Raw genomic sequence first — 18,584 nt, 5'->3', positions numbered from 1 at the left:
TGTGATCATGTGATGTATCTGACCCCAGGAATGTGTCAATAAAGTTTCCCCTTCCTGGGACAATGAATTCACGGTGTTCTTATTTCAATTTCCAGGAGTGTAGATGTAGGGAAGCATGCTGGCCCACAGAAGAACCACGGGAAACTGGATGCCCGACCATGAGCACAGTCTCCTTCGTCACCGGGTCAGTTCCCTCAGTAGCTGTGTAGTGATTTCCCAAAATGACTTAGGGCAAATTCCGGGATGGTTCCTTTGCAAAAGATGCAGCCGATTTGCTTCTCCATCCTTCGATAACTCGAGCGTTGCTCCACCTATAATAAGCTTTTTGTCGACGGCACATTAAACTCTAATCTTCCTTTCGTTCTTTCGGTAGCTGTGGTGTTCTGCATCGTGAGGACACTTTAACAACTCTCGCGTGTTCTGACATCAATGAAACACAAGGAGTTGTACACTCCAAGATCAGTACTAACTCAAAAAACAGAGCAGCACGAAGCAGTAACTGCAAATCAACAGCAATGACTGGCAGCGGAACATATGGCAGAGCAACAGCCGAAATAGAGCTGATTCAACGAAGAAAAAATATAAGATGACAGTTCTTAGGGATTAATGTGTCATTACTGTACAAAATTACCTCATTAACAATGGTTTTCTATACTTTTATTTTATTTATCTTCCAATTAACGCTAGGTTAATGAGACACACTTTACATGGGAGATTTAAACAACAAAAATAAATTTACTTTCGACATTCGCCGTTATGTAGTGAATGAACTCTTTCTCTCTCTTCGCGCTTTTGTTCTTGAAGGATTTCAACATCCCCGCATGTTACTGTGAGTGTTACGAAGACATTTCTCGTACTGTTTTCTCAAGCACTCTTCAAAAATAGCGAACACAGCCATCACCAGCAGGGGACACAGAGACCATTCGATATTAACGTGCGGATAAACCATCGCAGGACATGTCCTAAATTGCTTCATTGCAAGTTTCCCTTATCAGACGAAAGTATATTCTGATTTTCATTTCCACGATGGCAACACGTTAAATGTATAAAGCTCCGCTCGATACCATCATCAGCACAAAGTGCATTCACGATGGAACCGATGGGACCTTTCTACCTTCAATGAGTTGTCATCAGGACAATGCATGTAGGAGCTCAAGTTTGTTGAGCGAAACTTATAACAAAAGTAAATCAGTTCACGACCTCTGACGGGTTATCTTACCTGCACATTAATTCTTGAAACAATTGGTTCAAATGGTTCAAATGGTTCTGAGCACTATGGGACTTAACTTCTAAGGTCATCAGTCCCCTAGAACTCAGAACTACTTACCTTAGTTAACCTAAGGACATCACACACATCCATGCCCGAGGCAGGATTCGAACCTGCGATCGTAGCGATCACGCGGTTCCAGACTGTAGCGCCTAGAACAGCTCGGCCACCACGGCCGGCCAAAACAGTTGGTCTAATATCCCTTCACATGACAGCAGCTTAAGTGATGGAGATGTTTTATACAAGGACACCAGCAGTATCCCGGAATAATTATTGACATCATGAAGTGCTGTCGCTCCACATTAGAACTTGATGCTGCAGCGAACTCTGACACTGCTCTGGAGTAGACATCTGAGACGTGGAAGGACGCCACTTTCTCCCACAGAAGCTGCTTGGAAGTCCAGGGAGAGAGCGTCTCCTGTCTCTGGATGATTTCGCCGGTCCGTTTGTAGCAAAGAAAAGAAAGAAAGCTTCTGCCTCTGTTCCTCTCGATGCTAAAGATATTTGCTCCCATTGAAAGAACAATATAAAATAACCAAGAAACTAAATGTTGTACATGAATACCACTAGATGTAAACAAGTAAGTTGCAGCGCAACCACACTTCGAAATGCACCTGGCCTTTTTGAAAAAAAAAAGAGGAACAAGAGCCATAGAAACAAAAGAATTTACCGGGAGCTCACTGAAATTCTGTTGTTCACTCTACCAATACGGTCGGACAAAATAAATGTGACGCTAGGTAAGAAGTCGGTTGTGGCTTCCCATGAAGAACAAACATTCAGTGGCTACATTACCTCTCACGTAATCCTATGCAATTTTGGTTGTGTTAAGGTTGTTAATGGCACTAATATTAGTATCCAGAAACACGGTGATAATATGAAAGTTGGAACCCGCAGTCGCGAATGATGGCAGAAATCTTTCCCACGTTATCTAACGGTCCTTCACTAAGGAAGCGCCGACTATCGCGCCGCTTTAATGTGAGTGATGCAAACAACAGTAACAAATGTTGGAAAGTCGCTGAAAGTCTGCAAGGACCAGACTTGCTGATGAATCTCTGTCAAGATTTACACGAAATATCCACCTAAATTAGTTCACTGCCAACCCGAGTATTCATAAATCCTTATCAATATAACTTTCGGAAACTACTATCAGAAAAATAATGTCACAGGGCAGTAGAAGAGTAGCAGAAATTAGTACCTCAGTAATGGGTCTAGAGCGCTGAGAGTAACGAATCTTACAACCTATTATGAATCGGAATAGAATAATACCTCCACAGCAAGTCTGCAAGCTTTCAAAAGACATCGAATATTTGAAATACAACTACTACCCTATCCTAAAAGCTAACAATCCGGACGAAATGTAAATCCTATATTTAGTGCATTTGTGAACCTTAAGAGAATGCCGCCAACAACAGATTTTCGATGCTGTCCTGGTGGGTGCATTCGCTACAAAAATCGCAGATTTTCAAGCCATAGCTGCAGCTCCTCTGTCAAGTATCACAACATTACGTGGAGTTCTCGGAAGTGCTAGAAAATCTGAACTTGGTGTCCTCTCAAGGGGCGTCTGACGCATTTTCTCTCGTGTTTCGCCATATATTTACAATTCCGTTCTTGGGGTGTGCAGCAGTAGCCAGCCAAAACAGGTACTGCTCATCGTGTCTTTCATGCGACGTCCAACGTCGACGGAAGGCGTCGGTTTGCTTCCAGTTACAAACAAGATGATTTTTAAAACGGAACTTTACGCGTCCATTCGACAGAGCGATCCCAAATTAACGTAGGTGATTTTTTTTTACCATTGTGTATCAACAGGGACAGCAAAACTAAACTAAAAACTAAACACCGCCCAAACAGGCCATGGAGGGCCAACGGTACCGACCGGCCGCCGTGTCATCCTGATCCTGAAGGCGACGCTGGATGCGGATATGGAGGGGCACGTGGTCAGCACACCGCTCTCCAAGCCGTATCTAAGTTTACGAGACCGGGGCCGCTATTTCTCAATCAAGTAGCTCCTCAGTTTGCCTCACACGGGCTGAGTGCACCCAGCTTGCCAACAGCGCTCGGCAGATCGGACGGTCACCCATCCAAGTGCTAGCCCAGCCGGACAGCGCTTAACTGCGGTGATCTGACGCGAACCGGCGTTACCACTGGGGCAAGGCCGTTGTCAGGTACAGCACACAGGGAGAACAGCCAGTACCCCAGTACGCTGCCGTATGGCGTTAGCAGTCTGCGCTAGCGATCGCTGCTGGGATACTGTTTATTCTCCGTGTTTTATTGTCACTATTAATACACACCGATAAAATGAATATCGCACTAGGTTAACTTGGGGCGCCTCTATTGAACTGGTGTGTAAAATTCCGCTTGTAAAACCGATTTGTTTGTAATGGGGAACAAACCGTCACTTTCCGTCGACAGTGGGCTTTGCATGAGCCGAAGCACCAGAGAAAATGTGCCCGATGATTCTTGGGATGGACACCCGGTGCATACAGATTGGTCAGAAACAGTCTGAAAAGCTTTTAAAGGAGTGCAGGATAGGCAGTTGCGCGCTAATTCGAGCGACCGCCCAGAAGCAGTTAGTGTCAGTTGTTCTCATGTTAGCTCGGGTTCGATGCTTACTACCGCTCTTGACAATTGTTGTGTCGCTCTCTTGCTCGGTTTTAGGAAACCAATCGAAGAACACGTTTTGCGACACCGTCTCCGGTGGGCCGCTTGAATTTGCACGCACAACGGCCCGGCTGGCTAACTTGAATGCAAATAAACTCGGAAACCACAACTTAGCGAAGTACAGGGGAAAATGCTCTCCTATACGGGAATATATATAATGAATGTACGATGCAGGTTGTATTCACATGGTTGACGACATATGGAAGTTTAGATGTTGCCGTGAGCTGTACTCGGATAGCGTAATCGTAAGGCGACCGCCCGCGGTAAGCGGGACATTCGGGTTCGAATCGCGGTCCTGACAGTTGATCATATCCGCAAATGAGAGTATATTTGATGTACGTTTTGTTTTCGTCTGTAGTATCAGGTATCGATGCCTTAAGTGGTACGGCAGCGCGTTCCTTGATGTTCACATGCCACTGTGCACACAGCCGCGCAGCTGAGGAGAGACTACGGTTACCAGTAGGTATATTAGCTTGGCAAAGCTGGCGCGTACCTGCGTAAAGTCATGGGCGGTTTCGTCGGCGTCGGCTGCGGTGGCGCGTGTGTGTACGTGTGTGCGCGCGGCGACGCCTCGGCCTCGTGCGACGCTGGCTGGCTGGGTATCTGCGCGCAACACGGTGTGCGGCGGCGAGGGCGGAGCGCCGCTTTATAGGGGACCGCCACAGCGGGAGACACCTCACCGCACCACACCACACCACACCAGCCGCCCACGCAGGGCACAGGGGCCGCCGGCCGGTCGAGTGGTTCCGCACACGTCGCGCCGCGGCTTCCTGCTACTGGTGAGTCCCCCCCCCCCTCTCCCCACCCCTCAATCCACTCCTAGCCAAGCCACAAACATTCGTTTCAACGAGTCGTACGAATAAAGCGGAGAATGTACTTTAGTCTCACAATTTCGGAGAATATTCGCAGATTCACATGAATAAAGCGAGTCGGAAAATATAGCACTTCACCCGACAATGTTCTTAGCTTGAGTAAAAGGGTGGAGAAAGTTCCTCCCGAAGAACATTCTTCGATTTCGTATGAAGAAAGCTAAAGAAGTTTCCCACAACAACAGAAAGTTTCTATATTTTTTGAAATGGGCCCTGCAGCAAACTTCATTTGAGTAGTTCTGTTGAGATTTTTACAGATTTTTTTGTAATGAAAATGGGAGAATGGCAGGCAATGGAAGGCAAAAGACATGTGCTTAACTACGGATGGTAAAAATCGAAGGGTTAAAAACAATACCGGTATTTTGGTCCTAAATACCCAGTGTTTTTGGGTATTTGTTTGGTCTCGGTTATAACAAAAAAAAAAAGGTTCAAATGGCTCTGAGCACTATGGGACGTAACATCTGAGTTCATCAGTCCCCTAGACTTAGAACTACTTAAACCTAACTAACCTAAGGACATCACACACATCCATGCCCGAGGCGGGATTCGAACCTGCGACCGTAGCGGTCCCGCGGTTCCAGACTGAAGCGCCTAGAACCGCCCTGCCACACCGGCCGGCGCGATTATAACAGGTGCTTTTTATTTTTTACTAGCAATCGGGGAAACAAAACGCTATTTCAGTTAGCCATAGCAAAAGTGCTAAAATTTTTGGTTCCTAGATAAAACTTTTTTAAAAAACCCAATATTTTTATTCGTAAAATTTCCATTGCTTTGAAATATTGCGTTATTATAGAAAATGGGATAAGCGACCAGCGCTGTTTTAATAACAATACCGACAAAAAGGAGCAACAAACACATGGCATAAGAATTGATACAGTTTTGCTGAGATAATAATGTACCTGTTACCATGGCATGGCCTTTTGGATGGTACACATATACGTGCAGTGTGCAAGACTTGACCCGCAAGCTCTGTTTCGTAGTTTCTCGTTGTTGTAGTCGAACATTAGTTGTATTACTGAGTGGCACCATCCCTAGTGTGGAACTATTTTACAAAGTGCAGTATCAGTGAAGTACAGAGCCACACTTGGCTTAAAAGATCAACGACGGGATGAGCCACAAACAAACTTGCAACATCACAGTAGGAGATAAAACTTCGTTCATAGTTTACAATAAAAATTGAAAGCAGCCGCTCTGTTCCCTGTGTCTACATAATATGGCTTTACCTGTTTGCAGCGTCTGAAAACGCACGAATCAACATAAAAAATATAATTTTTCAAACTCAGTTTTCACCCTTTAGCACTGACTATTCGTAATGCAGAACAGTAATATATTCCTCGATTACAACACGAGTTTTGAGAAGGGTTTAAAAAAATTAGGATGAATAGGAGAATACTGGCCACTTTTTGTAGTATTCAGCCTCTTATCACATTTAGAGAAAAGCAGCGAACACTTGACGCACTAAGTTTTCTTTTTTTTTATTTTCGTACTTAATTTAATATTTTAATTCTTTGTATCCCAAAACCCTGAGGACGTCAAAACTTTTCAATCTTTCTTCCATTTCTACGTTTATTACAGGCAGTAATAAGAATAAAAAACCGAAAATCGATTACTTAAGAAACTGGTTAATTTGAGCGGTTTCGACACTCATGTTAAAGTGGCGTTAAAAAAAAAACGATGTACCAGGAAAACGGTTGTTTCAGATATAACCACCATTCCAGTAAGTAACCCGAAGAAATTCTGAAGAGAGAAACTGCAGGAGTGTATACAGGTTTAACAATGAAAACATCTTGACTCGTGAATCACTTTCTTCTCGAAAATCATGACAGAAGAAGGCTCGCCATTTCAAACGAAGCGAAAATGAAAACTTTTTTTTTTCTCTTTAGCAGACCCAGCTCTGCAGTCTGACGTAGGAGAAGACTTACGTACTCACCAGACAACGTTGTCACTGAAATTCTAAGGTCTTCATCGTGTTACCAAAAAAGTACCTTTGTGGACACGATTTCCTAGAAACGGAGGAAAACTGGAAATAGTAATAGTTAGGTGGCAATCAACGTATTAGTTGCCATGCTTGGTGGAGGCCCTCGATTCCAAGCACATACCAGCCATAAAGCCTTCCGTACATGCAGACGAATATACTTACCGAAAGTGCTTTCTTAGTATCAATGCGCAGGTGGCATGCGATTATAGTGAAATGTTTACTAGTATCTTTGCTACATGGCCAGCGTTGTACATGATTCTAGGATATGGAAGACTCTAATGTGTGCCAGATACTAGGAGAGAACCAGTGTAACGCTTTAATTTTAGAAGATGAAGGGTATGACGCTGCTCCATGGATAATGACACCATTCAAGAAACCGTAAACATCTGATGAGAGAGCTTACAACAGACTTCAGCATGGCTGAATGAAGCTGTTTTGGAAAATTCGGTGAAGGAGTTGGTTATTTCATTAAATAACTACAGTCTCAATGATAGTGACAGTTCAAAAGTATCAGTCATAGCAACGACAATGAGGTCCGTGGAGTTTTTCCATTATCACCATAGAAATGAAACACAGATTCAGCTGCATGTATGAAGGGCGTAATTTACAACAGCTGTAAGTAGCTATATGAATTACTTCATCGCAAGTCTTGAAATTATAATACGAAGGCCTTATCAATAAGTAATTAATTCCAAATTAAGCTCATCTCAGGAATTCAGTCTGTATCACATAAAATAAATATTGCTGCACTGTTTTCTCGAATCGCTTTTTTTCTTTCCCCCAATACCGGTTCGCCTATTTAAAATTTTTCTTACAGCATAAATCTTATTTTCTGTTATGTAATAAATAAGTAGGTGAATCAGAAAAATTAATAACTGTTTAATTACAAACCTACGATCTGTTTCTTGTAACGTAACTACATGGGCGACCGGTTAGTATCTGACGCGCGAGCGGACCATTGCGTATCATATTTAACCAAAATTACCTCGTGTTGGTAAACTTTGACAGTGTTACGGTTCGTAGTAGATGAAAATAACATGTATTCTTTACATTTAGTTCCCACAGTGTGTCCACGTAACTTCAGTAGCAAGGAAGTTTCCCGCATGTCGAAAATTCGGTTACATCTTCAGAAAATGGATTTTCGTAAACTGTCCGTATAACGTCTTCATAATTTATTGCCGCACATAAAACTAAAATCGAAACACAGTGCGGCTCTTCCAAAACACATTGACGGCAGTTCCATATTTGTACACTGAATAGTTTGCCAGTTTGATCGAGTTGAACGAAATTTAAGACTACGCATGTGTTTTATCACGGACGTGGCTCGCTAACAGACACACCGAGAACTTTCTCAAGCAGGAGGGTAGGTAGAGAGAAAGACGTCCCTGGTCAGCATATATGCTTCGAATTTTTTAGTCATATAAAATTGGTAACTTTTCCAGAGGATGTTCTTTTCCTCTGAGAATTTTTTCAGAAGATTGTTCCCTTTTTATTCTTTTATTCGTATGTCCTAATGCTGCTCGAAGCATTCATGAACATGGATGCGTGTTGGCTAGCAGTTTCAGTAGTTTGTGGCCATAAGTGAAATACCAGAAACCAAGAGCAGGAACTCCAGAATTTACTAAGCATATTGGTCAAAAAATTTGTCACTACCAGGACATCACGTTAATAGAGTGTGACATAGTCTTGGTCTGTATCATCATGTACATTTTCGGCAATTTAAAGCTGATCGCACCGTCTTCTTCGTGGTCGTCTTATCCTTCTCCTACCATTGGATCTGTAGTCATAGATTTTGCTCAGTATCCAGCTTTGATCTATATGTAGTAGATGTTCATGCCCTTGTGCTCTGTTGTGTTGAATCTTTCCTACTATTCCTACAACATAGAGCTACTCTCTTATCTGTGTTCGTCTAATGATTTTCTAATCTGTATCCAGACAAAGGTCTTAGAAATCTTATTTCTGCCGTTTCAAATCCCCGTAATTGTTTGCTCGTTGAGGTCTCTTCTTCGGATTCATAGAGTAGTAGAGGCACAATAATAGTACAATAGAAATCTCCTGATTTTGTTCAGGATCGTTCTCTTAACCGTAGCTAACATATGCAAGTAACCTTTTACGTAGTTTCTTTTCAGGATAATTATCGTACGCATAACATATATCGCAGTCCAGGTGGTTGATTATATTGACTTGTTCCAGTATGTTATTCTCGAATATGATTTCAGCTCTAAAATGTTCTTTTTCACAAAAGTCCGCAGCTGTAGTTTTCTTTGGGAGTATAGTTAAAGTATATTCTTTTTCCATCGTATGAAAGACCATACAGAACTTTGCAGGTTGTCTTCCGTATCCGCCAGTATCACTGATCATCTGCAAAAAAGAATGAGTTAAATATTGTACATCTCGCTGTGTGGGAGTCTTCCATTTTCTTTTGTCATTTATTGATAATGTAATTTATATGTATACGTTAAATGGATTGGGCGATAAAGGACACCTGTGTTTGATTCCTTGCTTGATTCATCTCATTCCTGTACTAACGGTTGAGTCGACACGTATCTTGATATTCCTATCGGCAGTCAAATTCTGAATTGACCTTATTAAACGCTGAGGAACTGGAAACGCTGTCCACCTCCGTAGCTGACAGATCAGCGTAGACAGCTGCCATACTAAGGGCCCGTGTTCGATTCCCGGTAGGCCTATTACCAGGGATTTTTCGTTGCTGAAGGACCGATACGGGATGCACTCGACCTCGTGATGGCAAGTGAGAAGCTACTTGATTGTGAAGTAGCCGCTAGACGTTCTGGAAAGTTGGCAAAACGGTCGGAAGAACGATGTGCTAACCACATGATCCTCCATACCATATCCGCATGACACTGAAAGGCAGAAGATGACACGGTGGGTGGTCGACAACCCTTAAGTCTTCATGGCCTGGAAGAGAAGCGTGTTAACACCGTACGCTCCTGAAAGTTCTCATAAGGCCTTTCCGTAAATACAAAACCTACATATGTTGGGAGATTAAGCACTCCGTGTTTTCTGTTATCTGGTTTTATAGACAAAACACAATCTATACGTAATCCTCCATATTGATCTTCTGTCAGAAATGTCTCTGTTAAAGAATTTAATCATTTGGAAAGAGTCTTGACATGTATCTTATACCAACAGCTTAGTAGGCTCATATCTCTACAGTTATTGCAGTCATTTCAGTCTTCTTCCTCAAGGACTGCGAACCTACTGTAACATGCCCAGTCTTTCAGGATAGATTTATAAAATTTAAAAGCCTAATGTTAATATTATCGGGGGGGGGGGGAGGGGGGAGAGGTAGTTATAAGCTCAGAATTTATTTTGCCTTCTCTAGGGCACTTCCTATTTCTCGTGGACCCATTTGCATCTTCCAATTCTTCCAAGGACACTGGATTCTCATTAGATTTAGTGGTTACAATATTTTCTTCTTCCTCTGTCCATATTTTTTGGAAGTAGACTACCCACGTTCCACCACAGACATTATTCCACTGCAGGGTATCTTCCTACTGTTACTGAATGGCACTGCGCCATTTTCGCCGATCATCCTCTCGTTCCCAGACCTCCTCCACCTATGCTGTTCGATAGGGCCGCACATCATCACCCATAAAAATTTAGTCAGAGCCGAATGAGTCCCTGAAAAGACCCACTGTTCCACTGCCTGTGCTAATCCCTCTGCCTGTGACGTACTATTACCAAGAAATCTGTGAGGGAGGGTGGCTTGCTTATTCCATAGCAGAATAGTTCTGAATAATATACCGAGGGAGGTGGTGCAATGGCTAGCGCGCTGGTCTCGCGTTCGGGAGGACGACGGTTCAAATCCCCTTCCGGCAATCCATATTTAGGTTTCCCGTGACTGCCTTATATCACTCCACGTAATTGCTGGCATGGTTCCATTGAAAAGGGAACGGACTGTTTCCTTCCCAATCCTTTTGTAATCCGAGCAGGTGCTCCGTCTGTAGTGACCACACTATCGATGGGACGTTAAACTCTACTCTTCGTTCCTTCTTCCTGCATAATATAGCAGCTAGCATGTTTCTATAGTCAAATAATCAGTGGCTCTGTCTCTTTACCGTTAAGATCTTCTGTTGACAGTAACTACACTAATGGCCATTAAAATTGCTACAACACGAAGATGACGTGCTACAGACGCGAAATTTAACCGACAGGAAGGAGATGCTGTGATATCCAAATGATTAGCTTTTCAGAGTATTCACACAAGGTTGGCGCCGATGGCGACACCTACAACGTGCTGACTTGAGGAAAGTTTCAAACCGATTTCTCATACACAAACAGCAGTTGACCGGCGTTGCCTGGTGAAACGTTGTTGTGATGCCTCGTGTAAGGAGGAGAAATGCGTACCATCACGTTTCCGACTTTGATAAAGGTCGGATTGTAGCCTATTGCGATCACGGTTTATCGTATCGTGACATTGCTGCTCGCGTTGGTCGAGATCCAATGACTGTTAGCAGAATATGGAATCCGTGGATTCAGGTGGGTAATACGGAATGCTGTGCTGGATCCCAACGGCCTCGTATCACTAGCAGTCGAGATGACAGGCATCTTATCCGCATGGCTGTAATGGATCGTGCAGCCACGTCTCGATCCCAGAGTCAACGGATGGAGACGTTTGCAAGCCAACAACCATCTGCACGAACAGCTCGACGACGTTTGCAGCAGCATGGACTATCAGCTCGGAGACCATGGCTGCGGTTACCCTTGACGCTGCATCACAGACAGGAGCGCCAGCGATGGTGTACTCAACGACGAACCTGGGTGCACGAATGGCAAAACGTCATGTTTTCGGATGAATACAGGTTCTGTTTACAGCATCATGATGGTCGCATCCGTCTTTGTCGTTATCGCGGTGAACGCACATTGGAAGCGTGTATTCGTCATCGCCATACGGGCGTATCACCCGGCGTGATGGTATGGGGTGCCACTGGTTACACGTCTCGGTCACCTCTTGTTGGCATTGACGGCACTTAGAACAGTGGACGTTACATTTCAGATGTGTTACGATCCGTGGCTCTACCCTTCATTCGATCCCTGCGAAACCCTACATTTCAGCAGAACAATACACGACCGCATGTTGCGGGACTTTCTGGGTACAGAAAATGTTCGACTGCTGCTCTGGCCAGCACATTCTCCAGATCTCCCACCTATTCAATACGTCTGGTCAATGGTGGCCGAGCAACTGGCTCGTCACAATACGCGAGTCATTACTATTGATGAACTGTGGTATCGTGTTGAAGCTGCATGGGCAGCTGTACCTGTATACACCATCCAAGTGCTGTTTGACTCAATGCCCAGGCGTATCAAGGCCGTTATTACGGCCAGAGGTGGTTTTTCTGGGTATTGATTTCTCAGGATCTATGCACCCAAATTGTGTGGAAATGTAATCACATGTCAGTTCTAGTACAATATATTTGTCCAATGAATACCTGTTTATCATCTGCATTTCTTCTTGATGTAGCAATTTTAATGGCCAGTAATGTATCTTCCACGAGTTGTTTTCGACGCTAACTGATGCTGTCCGCATCAGTTTTATGGGCAACGAAGTGCACGTCTTAGATAACTGATACAGTCTCTCTGTCTTCCCAACATCATACCGCGCCTAAATCGATGATTGATCGACGTTGGTTAAAGGTACATTTCTGAACTCGAACTCAGGAAAAGTAGGTAAGCACATCGAGCGACCTTCGTTTAGATTTGTCATTGTGTCCCTTGATCACTTCAAACGAATGCTGGGGCAGTTCCCTCAGCGATACTGCAGCTGATTCGTGTATCTAATCCCAAGGATCGAATGCTCCATTTACAGCACTCTTAATGTGGACTAAACGTTAAACTGCGACATTCCATTCTTCCCTTCTAATAAAACTTCTCGCGACTTTGATATCTGGGTACACTTTCTGGCAGTAGCATTCAAACACTTCTGACACGAACTACAGAGACTGTAAGAAGTAATTGTAATGCATTCCCAGTTTTATTAACCAGCTTCAAGGAGCCATAGCTCAACGCAGTTTCTCTATTTTCAGTATTTTTGAGCTCGATTACTCGGCTATAGATTTAAGTTTACTTCGCCTGCGCTGCTACACCAGCTAACCATTTGTCACCCATATTGACGGATCCCGGCACACCCATCCTTAGCTACAAATGACAATGCGTGGAGGGATGGAACACGTGAAACGACCTGTGCGTCCATTAGGTACAGCGGCTGAGAATCTCAGTGACAATGTTGTCCGGTGTATACCTAAGTCTGCTCCTACGCCAGTCTGCAAAGCTGGGTCTGTTAAATAGCGCAAAAACGTTTTCATATTCATGCAGATTATCGAAAAAAGAGAACAGGTGACCACTATTCACAGATGCCTCGAATTATGATTAGAGTAGCCTTCTCCGTACAAGGCATCACACATGTGGCTAACAAACTGTTGCCCAGTAAATGAGACCTTATTTATCTTATCGCTGGTAAAAATGGCTCTGAGCACTATGCGACTTAACTTCTGAGGTCATCAGTCGCCTAGAACTTAGAACTAATTAAACCTAACTAACCTAAGGACATCACACACATCCATGCCCGAGGCAGGATTCGAACCTGCGACCGGAGCGGTCACGCGGTTCCAGACTGAAGCGCCTAGACAGCACGGCCACACCGGCCGGCTTATCGCTGGTAATGTAAAGCACAATCAGCAAGCCTGGTATAGTTATTAAATATTTTAAAAAAATATTCCTGCTTCGAAAATACACGGCTTCACCAGAAATTCCATAAAAAAAGCAATAGCATACGGGGTGATTCAAAAGTCGTGTCCCACTGGACAAACAAGAATGAAACAGACCACCGGTGACAAACAATAGGTGGCAGTACTGACAAAAACAAGAAAAAATGACTAGTAAAAATGGGCTCGGAAATGAATAACTTTAAGAGCTATGAGCACATTTCGAACTTCGACACTATGAAACAAATCTCTTCTACTGCAAGCTCTTTGCTTTCCATATTTTGAGAGGTGATGTATGGGCCAAAGCAGGAAACAAATGTCCAGAAAACAGATGCTCTAAAGTGCATACCTAAAAAGCTACGAGTACTCGTGCAGCAGACGTGATGTGTTTCACAGTAGTGAAGATGAACGAGTGTTCATAGGTCGTAAGGCATGCATTTTAGAGCCAATATTTACTACAGGTTTTTTTTCTTGTTTTGGTCAATACTACCACCACTCAAAATATGGAAAGCAAAGAGCTTGCTGCATCACAGTATCAAAGGCGAAAAAGTACTCATAGTTCTTGAGGGAGGCATTTTAGAGCCCCTGTTTATTAGACATTTCTTTCTTATTTTGATCCATGCTACCAACTCTGAAAGTTTGTCACTGGAGTTCTGGTTCACCTTATATGTCCTGTGGTTCATGACGTATGAATCACCTCGTACGGGACTGAATATTGTTCCATATTTTCTTTTTGTCAATTGGTTGCTCTTATGAATTTTACAGAGCGATTAGTTCATGGGGCTCAAACTTCTTGAATATCCGAGGAATTGGTGTGTCCATCCTACTACCTCTGAAAGTTACCTTCCCTACAGTCTTCGTAACGACAGTGTCGACATGTGTTCCTCTGACAGAGGTATCAGAACGATTTTCGATTGTAACATTAGACTCGGCCGTTTCTGTACCAAGGTCCCTCAACTCAGATAGGTTACCCTTCTCCATCATCCCTGAAAATCTGTAACATCATCAAGGATTCACCCTGTATATTTCTCACGCCTACTTTGGTTTTCTTGTTGGTCACAGATGTCACATTAGCTGTTGTTCAGTTAGACAAATGAGTGTCGAGCAGTGATTTAACAGATTGAGGTTCAGTTTGATGAAATTGCTGTAATTGATTTACTCTTATTTAAAGAAAGTGAACTTAAGAACAACTGTGTAACCTTTATATTTATGCACATCTGAGTAATGATTGATTTATGTAAGTAGGTGTGACTAATGTTAAGTAAACAAACACAACGGAAATATGATGAATATCCATCTGACTGTAATGAATCTCAAAATGCAACAGAATGAATTTACTGCTATTTAAATAAAAATGCACACACAAATAACATTTATGTCGACATTGAAGACAACCCTGTCGTCTGAGCAACTGTTCCCCTTATTTAACAACATTAAACGTTGTAGCAGACCTACCTGGTTACCAGCTAGACAAGTATGAACATTGACAGGGCGGCGGCATCTAAAGCAGCACGGATTGTCAGCGGCAGCAGAGATATACCCTGACAACTGTGCGCAAAACGACAACACTGAACGCTGGTGCCGCCCTGCGTCGCCTTTTCAGACAAGTCCGCACTCTGCGTGCGGCATCGCGGTGATTTTACCCACGTGTGGAGGCTCGAGCCTCCAGATTTAATTCGTCATCGTCATAAGGGTCCAGTATGTGAAGTTAGGGTATGGGTTTCCACTGGGTACACAATACGGTCACCTCTGGTTCGCATAGCCGGTAATATGGGCAGCCGTGGGCCAGTGGGTGCACTCTATTTTAGAGTCTCTGTGACGATATTTTTCAACAAGATAACCCGAGACCGTATGCTGTCCGTGCTGTCCTGATCTGTTCCTACAAAGAGGGCCTGGAGAGTACGTCCTCAAGATTTCTCACACAATGGAAGCAACTACGATCGCTTAGTTGTGTAAAAGCATCAGGATAAAATAAGATAACTGTAAGATTCTACATAGATTATATAAAAGAACTACCTCCTCTTCTAGCAGCAGTTTATCGTAGTTCAATGGCGCAGTGAAGGTACATCATAATTCTTGACCATAAAAGATGTCTCATAATTCTGCAAAAGACGTCAACCCCATAGGCATTGTATTATGTGCATCAGTCCTGTGATCCTTCTTGGAAATGGGAACGACCTACAATTTATCGAATAAATGGTTCAGATGGCTCTAAGCACTATGGGACTTAACATCTGAGGTCATCAGTCCCCTAGACGTAGAACTACTTAAACCTAATTAACCTAAGGACATCACACACACCCATGCCCGAGGCAGGATTCGAACCTGCGACTGTAGCAGCAGCGTGGTTCCGGACTGAAGCGCCTAGAACCGCACGGCCACAAGGCCGGCTCTTTTTCGAATATCTAGCAGCAGTTTATCGTCGTTCAACGGAGCAACGAAGGTACCCTACGATAAACTGCTGCTACATATGCGGAAAATTGTAGGTCGTTCCCATTTCCAAGAAGGATCGCAGGACTGATGCACATAATGTAAGGCTTATGGGATTTACGTCAGTCTTCTGCTGAATTATGAAACATGGTCAAGAATTATGACGCTCTTGGAGAATGAAAATCTCCGCTATAAAAATCAACACGAATTCTGCAAACAGAGGTCTGTTCGTCCATGAGTTCCATAGCGCTGTACACAACTGCGCCCAGGCTGGCGCAGTGATCCTTGATTTCAGGAATGCATTTGTCACCATGCAGCTCTGCCGCTTAGTAAGAAAAATCACATGCTTACCGAGTATCGCGATAGGGTTGGAACTGTTTTCTAGACCTCCTTGCTGAAAGAGCTCAACGCACCGCTTTTTTGAGCCATCACTCGTTCTGACTGGTTTGACGCGGCTCTCCACGATTTCCTCTTGTGTGTCAACCTTTTCATCTCAGAGTAGCACTTACAACCTACGTCCTATTTGTTGGCTGTGTTCCAATCTCTGCCTGCCCGCACAGCTTTTACACTCTACAGCTCACTCTAGTACCGAGGAAGTTATTCCCTGATCTCTTAATAGGTGTCCTCTCATCCTCTCCCTGCGTCTTGCCAGTGTTTTCCATATATTCCTTTCCTCGCCCATTCTCAGGAGAACCTCCTCATTCCTTAGCAAATCGGTCCAGCTAATTTCAAGTTTCTTTTGTAGCGCCACAACTCAAATGCTTCGATTCTCTTCTGTTTAGATTTTCCCACAGCCCATGTTTGACTGTCAAACAATGCTGTGCTCCAAACGTACATTCTCCTCCCCAAATTAAGTCCTATGTTTGATACTAGTAGCCCTCTCTTCGCCAGGAAAGCCCTTTTTTCCAGTGGTGGTCTGCTTTTAAGGGGGGTAGGATGTCAAACGGGCCAACTTGGAGCAGGAGGGCCACAACAGGACATTTTAATTTCCACTGTCTATACTTTTACAAATAAATTCATAAAACTTTAACAGCATGACCAGGAAGGATTCAGTATTCCTACTCACAGCAGTGGAAGCTCAAAAACGTAACAAAACACATTTTTTTACATGTGAAATTTCATCATTTTTTCACTTACTACTGGCTGCATATTTGTTGCTATTGGTACACTTTTCTTCCTAAGTAAGAGAGATTCTTCGATGACTTTCGTACAGCATACAAATCTTAGTTACAGGTGTATGAAACTCTAGAACTTATTTAATTTATCAAAAATGAAGGAACTGTTATATTTTAAATTTCAGGTTTAGAAAAGAACTCAAGCTTTATAGTTAATTATCTCAATTTTTCCCACAGTTTTTTAATAGAGTTGGAAAATTCTAGAGTTTCATACACCTGTAACTACTGTTTGTATGCTATGAAAAATTCATCGAAGAATCTCTCTTACTTAGGAAGAAAAGTGTACCGATAGCAACAAATGCAGCCAGTAATAAGTGAAAAAATGATGAAATTTCACATGTAAAAAAAAGGTATTTTGCTACGTTTTTGAACTTTCACTGCAATGAGTGTGAGTCCTCAGTCCTTCCTGGTCATGGTGACAAAATTTTATGAATTTATTTGTAAAAGTATAGACAGTAGAAACTAAAATGTCCTGTGGTTATTCTCCTGCTCCAAGTCGGTCCGTTTGACGTCCTACCGCCCTTAATGTTCTTGCTCCACCCATCGTGGTACTGACCCATGCCCTACGGGTAGCTTCTTTGACTTTTGAATAAAAATAATTGGCAATGGCCGCAGAAGACTTCCGGCATAATAAATCTCCTTCGTTCTGCCAACGGCCTTATCAAAGAGGACGGACGGAGGTTGCCGTGAAAACTGCTCCTGAAAGATGAAGAATCAACAATAAACAACGGCATGAGGATGTAGAACGCAATGGAAACCACTGTATTAAAGACACGTGATGTGTATGTACAGTACATATTTCCTGTAATTGGATCTCCGGACGGGGTCTGCCAAAGGATAGATGACCATGAAAAAAAGGCTCGAATAACGTCGCTCTTAACAAAACAGCCGGCCGAAGTGGCCGTGCGGTTCTAGGCGCTGCAGTCTGGAACCGCGAGACCGCTACGGTCGCAGGTTCGAATCCTGCATCGGGCATGGATGTGTGTGCTGTCCTTAGGTTAGTTCGGTTTAACTAGTTCTAAGTTCTTGGGGATTAATGACCTCAGAAGTTGAGTCCCATAGTGCTCAGAGCCATTTGAACCATTTGAACAAAACAAAATCGACAGATGTAGAGGTAATTTCCGGAGCACTAGAGAAATGTAATCGAGTTTCGAATTCCAAGACTTGGTCCACACATGGAGCAGCCCTCCTTCAGCACGACAGTGCGAGACGGCACACGAGAGCTGAGGCATCTGCAACAACCTGACGCCTTGGGGTGTCTGTCATCGATTATGATCGATACAGTCGCGACTTGGCCCTATCTGATTTTCATCTGTTTCCAAAACTTCAACAACACCTTCGAGAACTTTACTTTGATAGTGATGAAACGGTGCAAGAAGAGGTGAATTGACTCCCTCAACACTGTCAAACATTCTACAGTGAAGGTATCAACAAACTAGTCTCTCGTTGGGAGGAATGAGTTCGTCGCCCGGGTAACTATCT

General features: G+C 43.4%; 1 protein-coding gene across 1 annotated transcript in view; it reads right to left on the bottom strand.

Moving 5' to 3' along the window:
- The window catches only part of LOC126235931 (hatching enzyme 1.2-like), a 136,137-nt gene extending 131,622 nt beyond the window's left edge, over positions 1-4,515 (bottom strand). Inside the window, exon 1 of the mRNA XM_049944898.1 lies at positions 4,419-4,515. Coding sequence (XP_049800855.1) covers positions 4,419-4,432 — 14 coding nt within the window. The 5' untranslated portion in view covers positions 4,433-4,515. The remainder of the gene's footprint in view (positions 1-4,418) is intronic.
- Between the last annotated feature and the right edge of the window lie 14,069 nt (positions 4,516-18,584).

The sequence above is a fragment of the Schistocerca nitens genome, chromosome 1, assembly GCF_023898315.1.
Source record: "Schistocerca nitens isolate TAMUIC-IGC-003100 chromosome 1, iqSchNite1.1, whole genome shotgun sequence".
NCBI classification, from domain to species: Eukaryota; Metazoa; Arthropoda; class Insecta; order Orthoptera; family Acrididae; genus Schistocerca; species Schistocerca nitens.
The sequence above is the reverse complement of the archived record's forward strand: the minus strand, read 5'-3'. Positions and strand labels throughout refer to the sequence as shown.